This window comes from Podarcis filfolensis (assembly GCF_964270895.1).
Source record: "Podarcis filfolensis genome assembly, chromosome: 2".
In the NCBI taxonomy this organism is placed as follows: Eukaryota; Metazoa; Chordata; class Lepidosauria; order Squamata; family Lacertidae; genus Podarcis; species Podarcis filfolensis.
The window spans coordinates 76579100-76592649 of NC_139605.1; the positions used below are offsets into that span (position 1 = coordinate 76579100).

At 41.0% G+C, this 13550-nt stretch overlaps 1 protein-coding gene across 4 annotated transcripts in view; it reads left to right on the top strand.

The window, feature by feature from the left end:
- Positions 1–13550, top strand: part of LOC310754720 (rho GTPase-activating protein 7-like) — an 89566-nt gene that overhangs the window by 58547 nt on the left and 17469 nt on the right. For 3 of the 4 annotated variants that reach the window (XM_083596844.1, XM_083596842.1, XM_083596843.1), the window contains exons 2-3: positions 11843–11914; positions 13214–13295. In XM_083596844.1, the coding sequence (XP_083452970.1) occupies positions 11843–11914; positions 13214–13295 (154 nt within the window). Of the gene's footprint in view, positions 1–4313; positions 4645–11842; positions 11915–13213; positions 13296–13550 lie in introns of those variants that run through there. The other variant, XM_083596845.1, reaches the window with a different exon arrangement.

A 13550-nucleotide genomic window follows, 5' to 3' on the forward strand; every position in this document is an offset into this window, starting at 1 on the left:
TTTAAAAGTGAGAGTGCCTTGGACCTGTACAGATATACCATATATGCTCTTAAGAGATCACACTCTTTGAACTATTGAGTGCCTGTGAACATTTTGTTGATTTATTTATCCCACAATTTATAAGCTTCCTTTGAAACTAGTGCACTCAAAGGAGATTACAAAGTAAACTAAAATTAAAACAACCTCCACAGTATGATCTTACAAATTGCAGTGTGATCATACAAATAAAACAAATGGCATAACAACAGTAATTTAAAATGTAATAATAATAATAACAATAATAGTCACTAATTAAGTACATAAGAAGTGTCTTGTTGGATCAGACCAAAGGCCTACCAGGCTCAGCAACCTTTTCTCCCAGTAGCCAACCAGATGCCTTTAGGAAACCCATCAGGAATACCTGAGTGCAATCCTTTCCTGGCAACTGGTATTTGGAGGGGTAGAACATAACCAAAATGGCTAGTACCCACCCATAGCCTTATTGTCCATGAATTTGTCTAATTCCTTTTATAAAACCACCCAAAATTTGTGTTGTTATTTATTCCTGTATCTGCCTATGAAAAGGCTGTCATGTCTGAGCATGTTAAGGCAGCACTGGGAAAACACACTACTTCTCATTCCCAGCCATTTTGTAATTGGGAACCAGCAGATTGTCTGATTCTTCCTGTCCCCACCCTTGACCCCAAGGTGTTGCAATCCCTTCCTGAATGTGCAGTCTTGTTTGCAGAGTGTTTTATGTAAATGCATCTAAATGAAGTGTGAATAGGATATGCATACAGTGGTGCCTCGCAAGACGAAATTAATTCGTTCTGCAAGTCTTTTCGTCTTGCGTGGTTTTTCGTCTTGCGAAGCTCGGTCAGTCGCAACTGCACCTCTTCAAGCGGTTGTAAGAAAAAAGGAAACAAACTCGCAAGACGTTTTCGTCTTGCGAAGCAAGCCCATAGGGAAAATCGTCTTGCGAAGCAACTCAAAAAACGAAAAACTCTTTCGTCTTGCGAGTTTTTCGCCTTCCGAGGCATTCGTCTTACGAGGTACCACTGTATCTATCACACAGGTACAATTGCTTGGGATCTGGCCTTTCTGACTCTTTGAAGTTCACATTCAGTGGCAAACTTGAGATTATTATAAATAATATGTGAAAGCTATGAGGGTTTTACTTGGTGAGCCAGATAAGAAATCCACACATTTCTCTAAAAACATATTTTTAATAGAAAAAGGGTGACCTGTAGGTGGGTTTTTGTGATTAGAGTTAAGCATAGGACATTCTTGGGAACAGATAATGGTTTTCACACACATACCCCACACCCCTCAATTTTCTACATGTAGCTCCTGGCAAAACATAGGTGCAAAATAACACACCAACCTTACATAATGTAGAATAAGATACTTGATCATATCCCAGAATTGTGTCTGTATTTTTGTAAGTCAGCTCACTGATACAGGAAGTTGAAGTTTTCCAAACACAGCTGAGATCATATAGAAGCTAATTGCATTATGCAAAACAGCCTTTGACAATTAATTTTCAGTGGGTGTAAATAGAATCATTTGGAGAACTGCCAAACAGCTAGTGCATGCAAGCCCTTAACGGCAGGCTGAAATAAGTGAAATTTAATTTGTAAGTAAATTCCATTACGCTTAAGTGGCTAAACAACTGTCTAAAAAGCTATACACCATTATGCAGTTTGTTTGCATACCAACTGGTATTTACAGGCAATAATGGCAATATCTCACTCTTAAAAAAGGGTTGTATGACGGAAGATTTGGTGTAACATTGGCTTGTGTTCTTATAGGGACGGCTTGCATGCTGGGTGGGTTTATGTTTTGAACGTTATGTTGAACTACCCACAGAGTATCTTTTACAGCTTTAGATAAGCAGTGATTCTTTGAAGATGTGGGTGTTGTGGTATAAATGCCCACAAGTTTACACACCCACCCACACACATTTTTTTTATTTCTGTTTTTAATTTTCCTTTCATGTGTCATTTCATGCCCATCTTACTACTTGGGTGGAAGACTAACTAAACAATCCACTATGTTTGCGCAGAAGTAAGTTGCACTGATTTCAGTGAAACTTAGTCCAATGCAAGTGAATATTGTACCATAGCCTTACTTTTAAATGTGGAATCTTAAAAGTGCTTCCTCTTGACTAGAGTCATCCAGAGCTTTAGCTATGAGGTTAAGATACCTCACCATTTCTGTGGTGTGTGTGTGTGTGTAAACTGCATTTAATTTCCTCTGCCCTACCTACTTAAGAAGAGTACATCTAGAATGTATGTAAAATAAGCACAGAGATAAGAAGTGCAATTTGTCTCTGGTCATATCTAAATGAATAGAATTTAATTACTTGATGAATTCAGCAATTTTACATTGGAGCCTTCCTTTGAAATTCCTTTGTTCATGTAGCAGAGTGTTAAGACTGAAAACTTCTGCTGATTTTTGAATACTCCCATTTCTGATGTCATTTATGCCTATTGATTCTTTTCCATAAGGACTGGCCTTTTTTTACTTATTATGTAGAATGCAGAAGGAGATTTCTAACACATGACATATATCACATTGGAAGATAAGCAGGTGATGTTGTGGCTCTCATTATGATGTCCTGTAATAGTGTTGCCTGACGACATATGGATTTGTTGCAGGTACTGGTTCCTCTGTGTGTGTTTGTTTTGTGGTCTTTTATTGCTGGTAAATAGCTATTTTGGGTTAGTGGGCTGTAAGTGACCTATCACCTACAGCTTGTGAAAAGGAAGTGTCATTGTCCAGGTTAGACTGTAGGTCCTTAATGGTATGTTTGGCTAATTTTAGCTGGGACCTATAGATGACAGGTGGTCATTTTTTTCTTCTGTACTAGACTGTTCCTAAGTATCAATGTTTCTTTGTTAATCTGTTGGTTTTTACTTAATTAGAAGGTTTTGTAACCTTAAGCTGCATACACACACCATACATTTAAAGCACATGCCCCCCCCAAAGCCTGGGAATTGTAGTTTGTTGCAGGTGTTAGAACTTGTACATCTGTGAGGGGTAAACTACAGTTCCCAGGATTCTTTGAGGAAAGTCATGTGTTTTAAATACATGTTTTATATGCAGCCTTAAGAAATGTACTTTCTGCCTCTGATGAATTAGACTCCGGGCCACAAAATATTAGTCCATAATCAACATGTTAGCCTTTAAGGTGCCATAAGACTCTTGTTGTTCTTGTGAATTCAGTTTCTTAACTGAAGCATAGGATAAATAAATGCTTGACCTGACAAACTGGTTTTAGGAAGCTTATTGAGTGAAAGGCTCTCTTGAGTAATAAAAAGAGCTCTGGAACTGTGGTGACCCAATACTTGATAAATTCCTAATCTAAATTCAATTCGTGTGCCGATAAGGAAACAAATTTCCAAACTTACATATGCCATTTTATGCAATTTTAGCCAAGCTGCTAACTAGGGATATCTCTGCAATAGCTAAAAGACAGGCCATGGAATCTTACTCTTTAGAGGTTTTCAGAAAAGAACAGGGAAAGAACTTCCTCCCAACTGGCTACTGAAGGTCATAGGCAGAAGTATTTCCAAGGCACAACAGCCCTGTTACCTGGAGGCAACAAGGTGAGAGGATGGGCTATGTGATTAAATCAGTGCTAAGAGTGTCCCTGTTCTCAGGCTCACAATCTAAAAATACACAATACACAGGAAGGAGGTATATGTATTATTATGGGTATGGTTGCAGGGAGCTGACGTTGCTAGTGGAACCAGTGGCTACCTTGCTGATGCAAATTTACTATGCCAAAATCTTTGCTTCAGGTTGCACAGCACCTTTTCTCTATTCAGGAATGGCACTGGTTGCTTAACATAAGGCTGGGTTTCCCTTTGTTGTGGAAAGCTACTCCCATCCTCCCTGATCTGGCTGAGGTGGTTGAGAGTTCTGTATCCCTGCTGCCCATTCTGGCTGCCCTGACCTCCCTCCCTGTGTTAGTGGCTGGGTCCCCCACCAAACTCAAAAACAGAACAGGGCAGTCAGCTATTCATTGACAAGGGGAAGAGGTTGGCCACCCTGAGAAGAGTATGCTGGAGTAGGCGGGTCATGGGCTTCATCCAGCAAGCTGTTGTGGAAGCTTATTTCCCAAAGATGGAACAGAAAGGGGGCATCCTTATGTCTTCCCCCACCCTGTATTTTCATGCAGAAAATTAAATCCTGGTGTTCCTCACACACCTCGAGGCACTGATATAGATAAGCTCCTCAGGCCCTCCTGGCACGTCGCTGTCAGTCACGTCCACAACAGCGACTGTGCCTACTTATTGTCCGCCCAGCCCAGCCCAGCCCCTCGCTCGAGGAGAGGAAGTCGCCAGGTGCCTGCGAGGCTGAGGCAGCCGCCTCCTTCCCTCAGCGCTTCGCCGGCCGCCCAGAGAAGTTGGCGGGGTGGGTGGAGCCGGGGTGGAGGCAGCAGCGCCTCGCTCCATTCGCCTCAGTAGTGCCGGCGGGCGCGTCGTTTCTCTTGCGCAGCGGCGGGGCGGGATCTGTGCCTTCGGCGAGCCCTTCACAGCCTCTGTCACGCTCCCGGCTCCCGCTCTGGTTTCCTTCGGCGGCGATGAAGTGAGCTGGAGACTGAAGCTGCTCCGTTTTCGCTCAGCGCTCAGGACCGAGGCGGGATGATCCTCACGCGTAAGTGGCTTCGCCTGGGGGAAGTTCTGGCAGCGAACGAGGCGCCTTCAAACGGAGAGCGGGAGTTTGGGGAGACCGAGGAGCCGCAAGCGCCACGCAACAGGGAGGGGGTTGTTTCTCGGGAAGGGGCTGCGGGTTTTGCCCGCGGAGGACGAGAGGTTTTCCCAGACTCGAGGAGGATTTTGTGCCTGGGTCGGGTAGTTGCCGAGCTTGGCTTTTCGCTTGGGGTTGGCTGGGTTATTTGAAGGGGTTGAAGTTTGGGGAACGTACAGGTTTGTTTGCGCGCATGTTGAACACAAACGCGACCCCTTTTTTTTTGCAGCGGGGCGGGGTAAGATACTAGTTTCAGTAAATATAACGCACATTGACTGCAGAACGTGTTTTAGGAAAGATGTATGCCGTTAATAGTGTTGTGAAATACGAACTCACTCCAGCATGGTGATCCGGCAGAGATTGTGCCTCGCCGTAAAACAAATCCATCGTCTGCGCCCCGTTTTGTCACGTGTGGAAGCTGGCAGAAGCTGGCTAGCTATCTTTCCTGGAGCGAAGCTTTTGAGTGAGTGAGAGCGTTTTCTACTTAAGTGAAAGAATAATAATACTAATCTGCCACTGTTGGGCTTCTAAACAGCCCTAACTCAGCTCTGAAGAATGTAGGTCAGCAGTGGTGGAACATTTAAGGTTAGTTCTCTTTGCAATCCAGACAGTTGGAAAAGGATCCATGGAACTGATTTAAAGCTGAATCTTCACTCTCACACAACTATCTCATAAAACCAACGTATGAGGGATGTTCCCACTCCATAGAGACAGAAGTGATGCTAACAAGTTCCCAGTGAGCACCTTTGATATTAGCAGAATGAAGTGCTGCAACCTGCAATTTTGTACATGGAGGGTGAGACTGAAGAGAAGACCTCCTATTCTAGACCGTATATTCTGGTACCCTCTATCTCAGTGGTTCCCAGTTAGGGGTCCAGGGACCCCTGGGAGTCTGCAGAATACCCTTGCCTCCCCCAACTATTTTTTTTTGTCATTTTTGCATGGTAATATCACAAGTTTTATGGTATGTTTTAGCACTGTGTGTTTTTTAAATATATTGGCCAAAATTGGTTTCAAAATCACACCAAAGTAATGATTTTGACCCAGCAATACATCACTCGTTGCATGAGGAAGAGCAGGGGCAGCCAATTTCAAGGCACTGACTGCCACCACTCCGTCTCCTTCCCCCACCCATTCAATCCCTGTGGCTGTTCCTTCCCTCATCCCCATGCCTGATCTCCAATTTCAGACATTGGGATATATCAGAATATCATGATGTTTAACTGCTGATATATCATGATGTTGAAAACCAGATATCGCTCAGCCCTATGTTTTTTAGCATACCTAAAATCTTTTGCTTATTAGGGGCATCCCAACGTTTTGTTTAAAAAATTGCTTTGCAGAAGTAGCTACCATAGTTGTCAAAATTTTCAAAAGTAGAGGGTCCGTGGCTTGGCTTTTGAAAAATAAGGGGTCCTCAGTAATTAGCAAATTGGGAACCACTGCTGACTTTTTAGTTATGCAGTACTTGCAAAATACTTTTCAATTTTACCTTACTATTCTGATACAGTAGGCACCTTGTGAATTGGAGCTCACCAACACCGCTGATGACAATAGTGACTTGTACTTAACAGTATGGTCATGTGTATGCCAGATTTAGAGCCATACCTTTTTCTTGACACTTTTGTGGAACAGCAAAAATGCTCATGCATGTGGCTATGCAGGAGGAAACTTACTGCTGCTTCACTCCTCCCGGCCACTGCTGTGTATCCAGAGCTAAGCCATGGTTTGGGTAAGTGAACCTGAGCTTGTGTTTTGCCTCACCCAAACAAACCTCAAGTGATAAACCAAGCACAAACCTTGATTACAACTTATGGTTTGCTATGGCTTCCATGAGACTGGGTCTGAACACAATACTGAGACAAACCGTAACTATCTTATGGGTAGCAACAAGGCCAGGGGAGGAGCAGAGTGGCAGCAATTTTCTCCCTTAGTACCCACACACTTGCCCCTTCTAAGTCCTAGTTTGACTTAGCATTAAATTTGAACCAGACCATTCTATGATAGTCTGAGCATAGATTTAAATGAAGAAATTCTTCATTAAGACATGATGTGGCATCCAAAGGATAGTTGGTTGAGGTTCATTCAACTTTATTATGATTTTCATAGAGACATATATGCAATAAAATAAGCTTATCTGTCTGAGCACAGTATGTGAAAACATTTATTTTTGGGAATAGGTGCTTTATTTGAAGTACTAATAAAATTAATAGGCAGCATGTCCTTGCCTTACTGTTAACTCCCCAGCTGCAGAGACAGCCAAGAACAAGAATGATACAACAGAAGGCTGCACAAAGGGTCTTGTCAGAACAGTTGCTGATGGGATAGACTCTGGTTCTATAGGTAATGTGCATTTCAGTGTGTGACATCTGGCTTCTGCAGCTGTCAGGCAGATAGATCCCATGCATATTGACTGGTTCTGGAGCAGATGGAGGGCGTTGGAAGAAGAACAATAGAGTTAAGTTTCCAAGAACAGGAGGAGTAGGAGGCAAAACATTAGTTTAGTTCTGGGGCAGTTTGCTTTTTATTCTTCAGAACTAGCAAACACAATGTTTTGTTTCGTTTTTAATTGTGTTAGGCTTTTCGTTTTGCTGCCACAATGACATTAGTATGCAAAAGCGAACACCTACAAGTATTGGTACAAATAGTAATGGGAGCAAAACTATCTTAATGTATTTTTTTTCAAAGCTGGGAATCTTATTCCAATGGTAAAACATAGGATTTTAGTGCCAGTTCTATATAAAATGTTTAGATTATTGAAATGTGGTGTTGTACATGCAGCTACCTGTAAAACTCTATGGAAGATTCAGTTAGTCCAAAATAGGGCTGCAAGGTTGTTAACTGGGATTGGACTTCTACCTTTGGTTATTGCTTTTAGCCAGGTTACTTCCCATATGTTCCTTCCTGGACCTTGAGGTGATTATTAGTAACCTTCTCCCAAGTGTCACTGCCAAGTGAGGTCCCGTAAGTGACTATGAGTCAGAAGGGCCTTCTCTGTGACCACCCTGGTTGCGAAATGCTTATCCCCAGTGAGGCTTCTCTGAGGCCCGCTTTGTATTTATTTTGGCACTAGGCAAAAACATTTATTTCCCAAGCTTTTAATGGGTAGTTTAGGACCTTTTTAAAGTTTTGAGGTCATGACTGTCTAATTTGCCATGATCTGTGGTGTGTTTGTATTTTTATTGTAATTGTATTTTAATTTAGCTAGATCTAGACTTTGAATGGAAAGGCTTGTGATCTAGTAGAAGAAGCCTGCTGATGGAATGGAGAGTGAAACAACATTTGTTTACTCCCCACCCCCTTTACAGCCCTTATGCCCCACTAAAAATATGCTCTGTAGGGGTTGGGGGATTCTATGCAATAGCATGAGAGGTGGCACTGGGGGTTATAGGAGGAAGTGGGATTCAATGAAAATACTCCCATCACTGTTTTCTCCTGGCAGGAGCATCCTGAGCAGAACTCCACCAGGTGATGCTGCTACCAGTGCCCACAAACTTTGGAGCCAAACCCTTTTGCTTACATATTGTGTTAACAGTTTTTATGCACACCAGACACAGAGGAGCATAGAAATACCACAAGCAAATTCTATACTTTGGATTGGAATTAACGTTCAGTTGAGATGCCAGTATCATTTTCATGTAAATGCAATAATCAAGACGTAAAGCAACAAAGAACAGTAGAAGAGAAACATTCTGCTTTTGGGATATGTATGGGCATTTTGAAATCTTAATATGGAACTAAATGTTTGAGATTTACTCAGCTCTTTCAGGTCTCCACTACCCCACGACATGGGAAGCTGGAAATGGTGGTTGTGCATCAGATATTATTGTTGTTAAATTCAAACATAGTTTATGCATATAATTGGTTCTCATTTGCATCTAAGCTTAAAAACTGTGTATAAGATATAAAGCTGAAAGAGGTGGCCAGGTGATGAACTTAAATCAGATGTCAGTATAATGGCATTTCCTTCTCTAACCACCAAAGATAGTTAAAAATGAATTACTTAGTATATATGTTTACTGTCAACTAGAAATTTTTATATTCTGTAGCTTTAAACAAGGGTCTTTTAGAAGTAAGTACCAGTTTAGATTGTTAAAATGAAATACTTGGAATATTAGTTTTTATTTTTTTATTTTTTAAAAAGTTTTCAATAATAAAGCATTGTAACAAAGCACAAATATCAAAAGTAACCAATGCTCAAATATGTTAGACAATGGTAAAGGACAGGCATTATTCCTACTTGCATTTCTATAAAATAAAGTTTGGTTTTCATTCTTCTGGCTGCTACGTGATTACTTTCTGCTTGTGTGTTTAATGTATTTTCACAGTAATCATAATGATGCATGCAATTAGAAGTGGATATGCTATTGAAATAACTGGAATGGAAGCATGCCAGATTATGTTAATCAGTTTTGCATTAGTTTGCTTCATACCTAAGGGGAAGCTGGCTTAATTTTCTTCAGTGATAGTTGTAAATGTTGCTTAAGGAAGATTTGGTATCTTGTGCCTCAGCACAGAAGAAAATTAATAGCACATTCTTCCTGTTTTCTCAGGCACAGACTGATCTGACCTGCTAGCATCCTTTTTAAAGTATTTGTCCTGTATAGCACTCAGAATGAAAAATTAACCAGAATTCATAACACATGTTTGTATGATTTCTCAAAAGGATCTAGCAGTGATAGTTTTATTAAGGAAGAACAATTCATTTTGAACTTCTGCTTGTTCTTTAATCTTTGAGTAATGAGGCCTGCAGGAAGTGGAAACATTCAACTGTTCAAATGTTTAGAAAGCCAGGAAATGTGTTACATACAAAGAGTAGGGGGTCATGTCAGAGCTGGCTCTGGAATCTTGCACTGTATGCCAGTGGTTCCATAAAATATATTTAAAGCCCTGTCATCTTTTTTTCCTTTAGCAAATGCCACTCAATGGAAACTAGAAAATAAAAAGACTGATACTGGAGCATTCTTTGAAAAGGCAGCCCTGGAATGAGATACACAAAAGAAGTTGCCCAATTTGAATCTGTCTCCTGCTAAACAAGCTTCTTTTAAGTAGCTTTTCACAAAAAACAAACAAACCTAGGGCTTGCCACATATTTTTTCTCTGTTGGTGGCATGTATGGGAAATATGACAGTCAACATGTCAATTTTTTTATGAAAACAGACTTTGCTGACTGGCTGATTTAGGGTGTTCATGCCAAGTGAAATATCCCTGGTTCTTTATAAATTTCAGTATGTGTGGCATAGTGGTGCTCCATGTGGCTGGTCTCAATCCTTCAGCCCCATGTTGATGTCCTGGAAGCGCAAAATTTTGAGCAGGGAAGTTTGTTATTGAATACTTGGTACTCAGCTAGTCCCACGTAAAGCTCTTGCTTCTACATTCCACACATCTAAGGCTCCTGCCTTAAACTTAAAATCATTTTTGTAAAGAAAAGTTGTTCTCCATAATATTGTTTTGGAATTGCATATACCAATAAAAGTTGGTTAGTCATCAATGTGAAACTAGGACATTATTATTATTATTATTATTATTATTACTGAAAATTTGTTTGATAAGAAACAAAGCAAAACTTGTGAGACTCTGGAAATATTTTTTGATACTCTTTTCTCTAAGCTGATAACTTAATGATGACTATTTTGAGGAAAGGTACACTATAAATTAATAATAATGCATTCCATCAGGAAAGCTTTGCCAGCTGGTGTGTGTGTGTGTGTGTGTGTAGGGATCCTTTTCAGTCAGCAGTCAGAAGGCCTTGGGTGGACATATGAGGGCTGTAACATGAACTGGACTAGAGGAGAGAACAGCCTGCGGCCTTCCTTAACAAGAGACACAGTAACTTGCAATATTGGTTCACTTTGGAGACTGATGGCTTATGCTCTTCCAGAAGTATATTAAATATGTTTACATTTTTAAGGCATCTGGTGAATGTTCTGTAGTTCTGCAAAGTTGTGTTTTTCCTTTTTCCTGTGGGAATGTTATACTGTTAGCCACAGGATTTTTATTAATTGCCACAAAATAAGTCATTAGTTTTTAGTTCCTGACATCTGTTTTTGTGAACTAGATGCCAGGTGTTATAGATAGTGAGCTGTAAAACAAATAGTAAAATACTTTAGGAAATAGGTGGGCCATATGTAGCATGGTTGTTTCCTCAAAGCACCACAGAACACCTTCCAAGCCACCAGAGCGCCTAGTTGTACACTCTAAAGCAACAAGCATTTCTCGGCACACTGGAGGCATTAGCCTCATTAGCCTTGTTTTCAAACCGTCATCATTTCTCAAATGCAGAAAGTGTGTCTCACAAATAATTTCTCAGTGTTTAGACAAAAGTATTGTTCTGACTATACAAAAGATGCATCTGAGCAGGAAAATCACTAGGGGCACTGAGTAAGTAAAGCTATTATACTCAATGCCACCAGCTTAGACGCAACTGCATGTCAAAAGCATCTGTTGTATGCTTGGATACTCAGAATGAGATATGTGTATGAAGAGTACGCCGATCAGAAGGTCGGCGGTTCGAATCCCCGTGACGGGGTGAGCTCCTGTTGCTTGGTCCCTGCTCCTGCCAACCTAGCAGTTCGAAAGCACGTCAAAGTGCAAGTAGATAAATAGGTACCACTCTGGCGGGAAGGTAAACGGCGTTTCCGTGAGCTGCTCTGGTTCTCCAGAAGTGGCTTAGTCATGGTGGCCACATGACCCGGAAGCTGTACAACGGCTTCCTCGGCCAATAAAGCGAGATGAGCGCCGCAACCCCAGAGTCAGTCACGACTGGACCTAATGGTCAGGGGTCCCTTTACCTAACTATTAAGAGTACAGGCAACCCCTGGTTTAGGCGAGTCCAAATGATGTATGCCAAACCCAGAAGTATCCCCAAAATGTCATAAAAACGCCATGAAAAGGGGCAGAGTAGACTCATGCACTCTGCCGACGCACCTGGGGATCTGGAACACAAAACGAGGATTGCCTGTAATATATTAAAAGGTAGGGAGGAAAGAAAACGGGTTGCTTTAAAGATAGTAGCATAGCTTAACAATGGTTTGTTGTTGTTGTTGCTCAGTATTGGAAAGCAAAACTTAATTTGTGTTCTTTTTTGTTTTGTTTTTAATTGCAGAAATTGAGGCCAAAGAAGCCTGTGATTGGCTGAAAGCTGCTGGCTTCCCCCAATATGCTCAGATGTTTGAAGGTACTACTTCACCCATGGCGTTCTGAGATGCAGAATAATTGAAAAGTATTGGCAACATGTTCCTTCCCTTTATAAACAGCCCCTCTTGTCGTCCAATATGCAGTCAGTTATAGGGAAATATCTAACCAGTTCATGGCTGACAAGGCCATCAGTGGCTACTAGCCATGGTGGCTGTGTTCTACCCTCCATTGTCAGAGGCATTATGCCTCTGAATACCAGTTGCTGGGAATTGCAAGTGGGCTAAGGGCTGCTGTGCTCATGTCCAACTTGCAGGCTTCCCACAAGCAAACTGGTTGGCTTCTGAGAGAAGAAGATGCTGGGCCATTGGCTTGATCCAGCAGGCTTGTCTTATGCAAGCTTATTCAAGTTTATTTGTGTGCAGTGGGCAATTGGAACATAAAACATTTTATTATCTGCTAATTATGCTGTTTTAAATGTGCATTTTACATTTGACTTTCTTCTGTAATGTTTGCTTCTGGACTGTTTTATTTGATTTTTTAATGTAGGTTGATTTTTTAATGTAGGTTGTGAGATTTTTTAAAATCAAAATATAAAATGATCTAGAAATGAACTTAGTGATAGACTCTTGACAATGTTATGAGTCTGTTTTGCATTATCTGCTTGTTCCTATCTCTGAGTAGACAATGGAGATAGAGATTGAGCATCTAATAATCAGTGGCTATGTTTGTAGGTAACGCTAAGCATAATCACAGATTAGCATGAATGCTGGGGAGGAGATTGCACCTACTTTGCACCTCTCTGGTCACTTTAGCTCAGTGATGACTTAGCATGTTGTCTGAATCCAGGGATGTGGTTAAGCTCTCTCCTCCTTAACCACAAGCTGCAGCTGAGGTTGCTTCTTGTCTTAACAGCCATGTCTAGCTGAAAGGACAAGGTAGGCACAAAGTGTGTGCAAGGTCCTCTCTGGGAGCTAGTGCATTTCTGCTGTCTTGGTAAGCCATAGTTTGCTAGGCCAGTGTTTATTTCCTTCATAGAAGATTTTGAACCTTTTTTGGTTAAAAATGAATCCTATCAGCTGGCAAGCTGATGGTGTGTTCATTTATAAATCTATGCTTTCTTCCTTGCAGAGATTGAGACCATTTTGAGTCTGGCAGCTGTCACTATAAAAAACCACTGCTTGGGGAGTTTGTTTGTTGTTGTTGTTGTTTTGTATTTTTATTAGAGATTTTCTTGATTTACAGAAGTGGGGGGTTTGTTTTCGAGCTGATTTAAGAACTTGTGAAATTAATCCCCCTCTCAAAAAAATAATCATTTACCATTGTGAACTCTGTTTTGCAGATATGCAGTTTCCTATTGACATCAAAACTGTCAGAAAAGATCATGAGTTTTTAGACCAAGATGCAATAGAATCCCTATACAGGTAAACTTTGCTCTGAATTAAATAGATGTGTATTTAGATTGACAACCTGAGGCTTTAACTAAGTCAGTGGCTGTATCTTACTAGTTTCCTGTTTGGCTGTCTGAAGACAGGCACATTACTATATAATTATTAGAATATTTGTAAGTAGTAAGAACTGCTATATGGCTGTACAAGTCTTCGAAGGGCTTTTTCTTTTGAAAGCTAGGACAATTCCACACATACAGTGTTGCTGTCATGCTGTTGATTGCCTCCAAA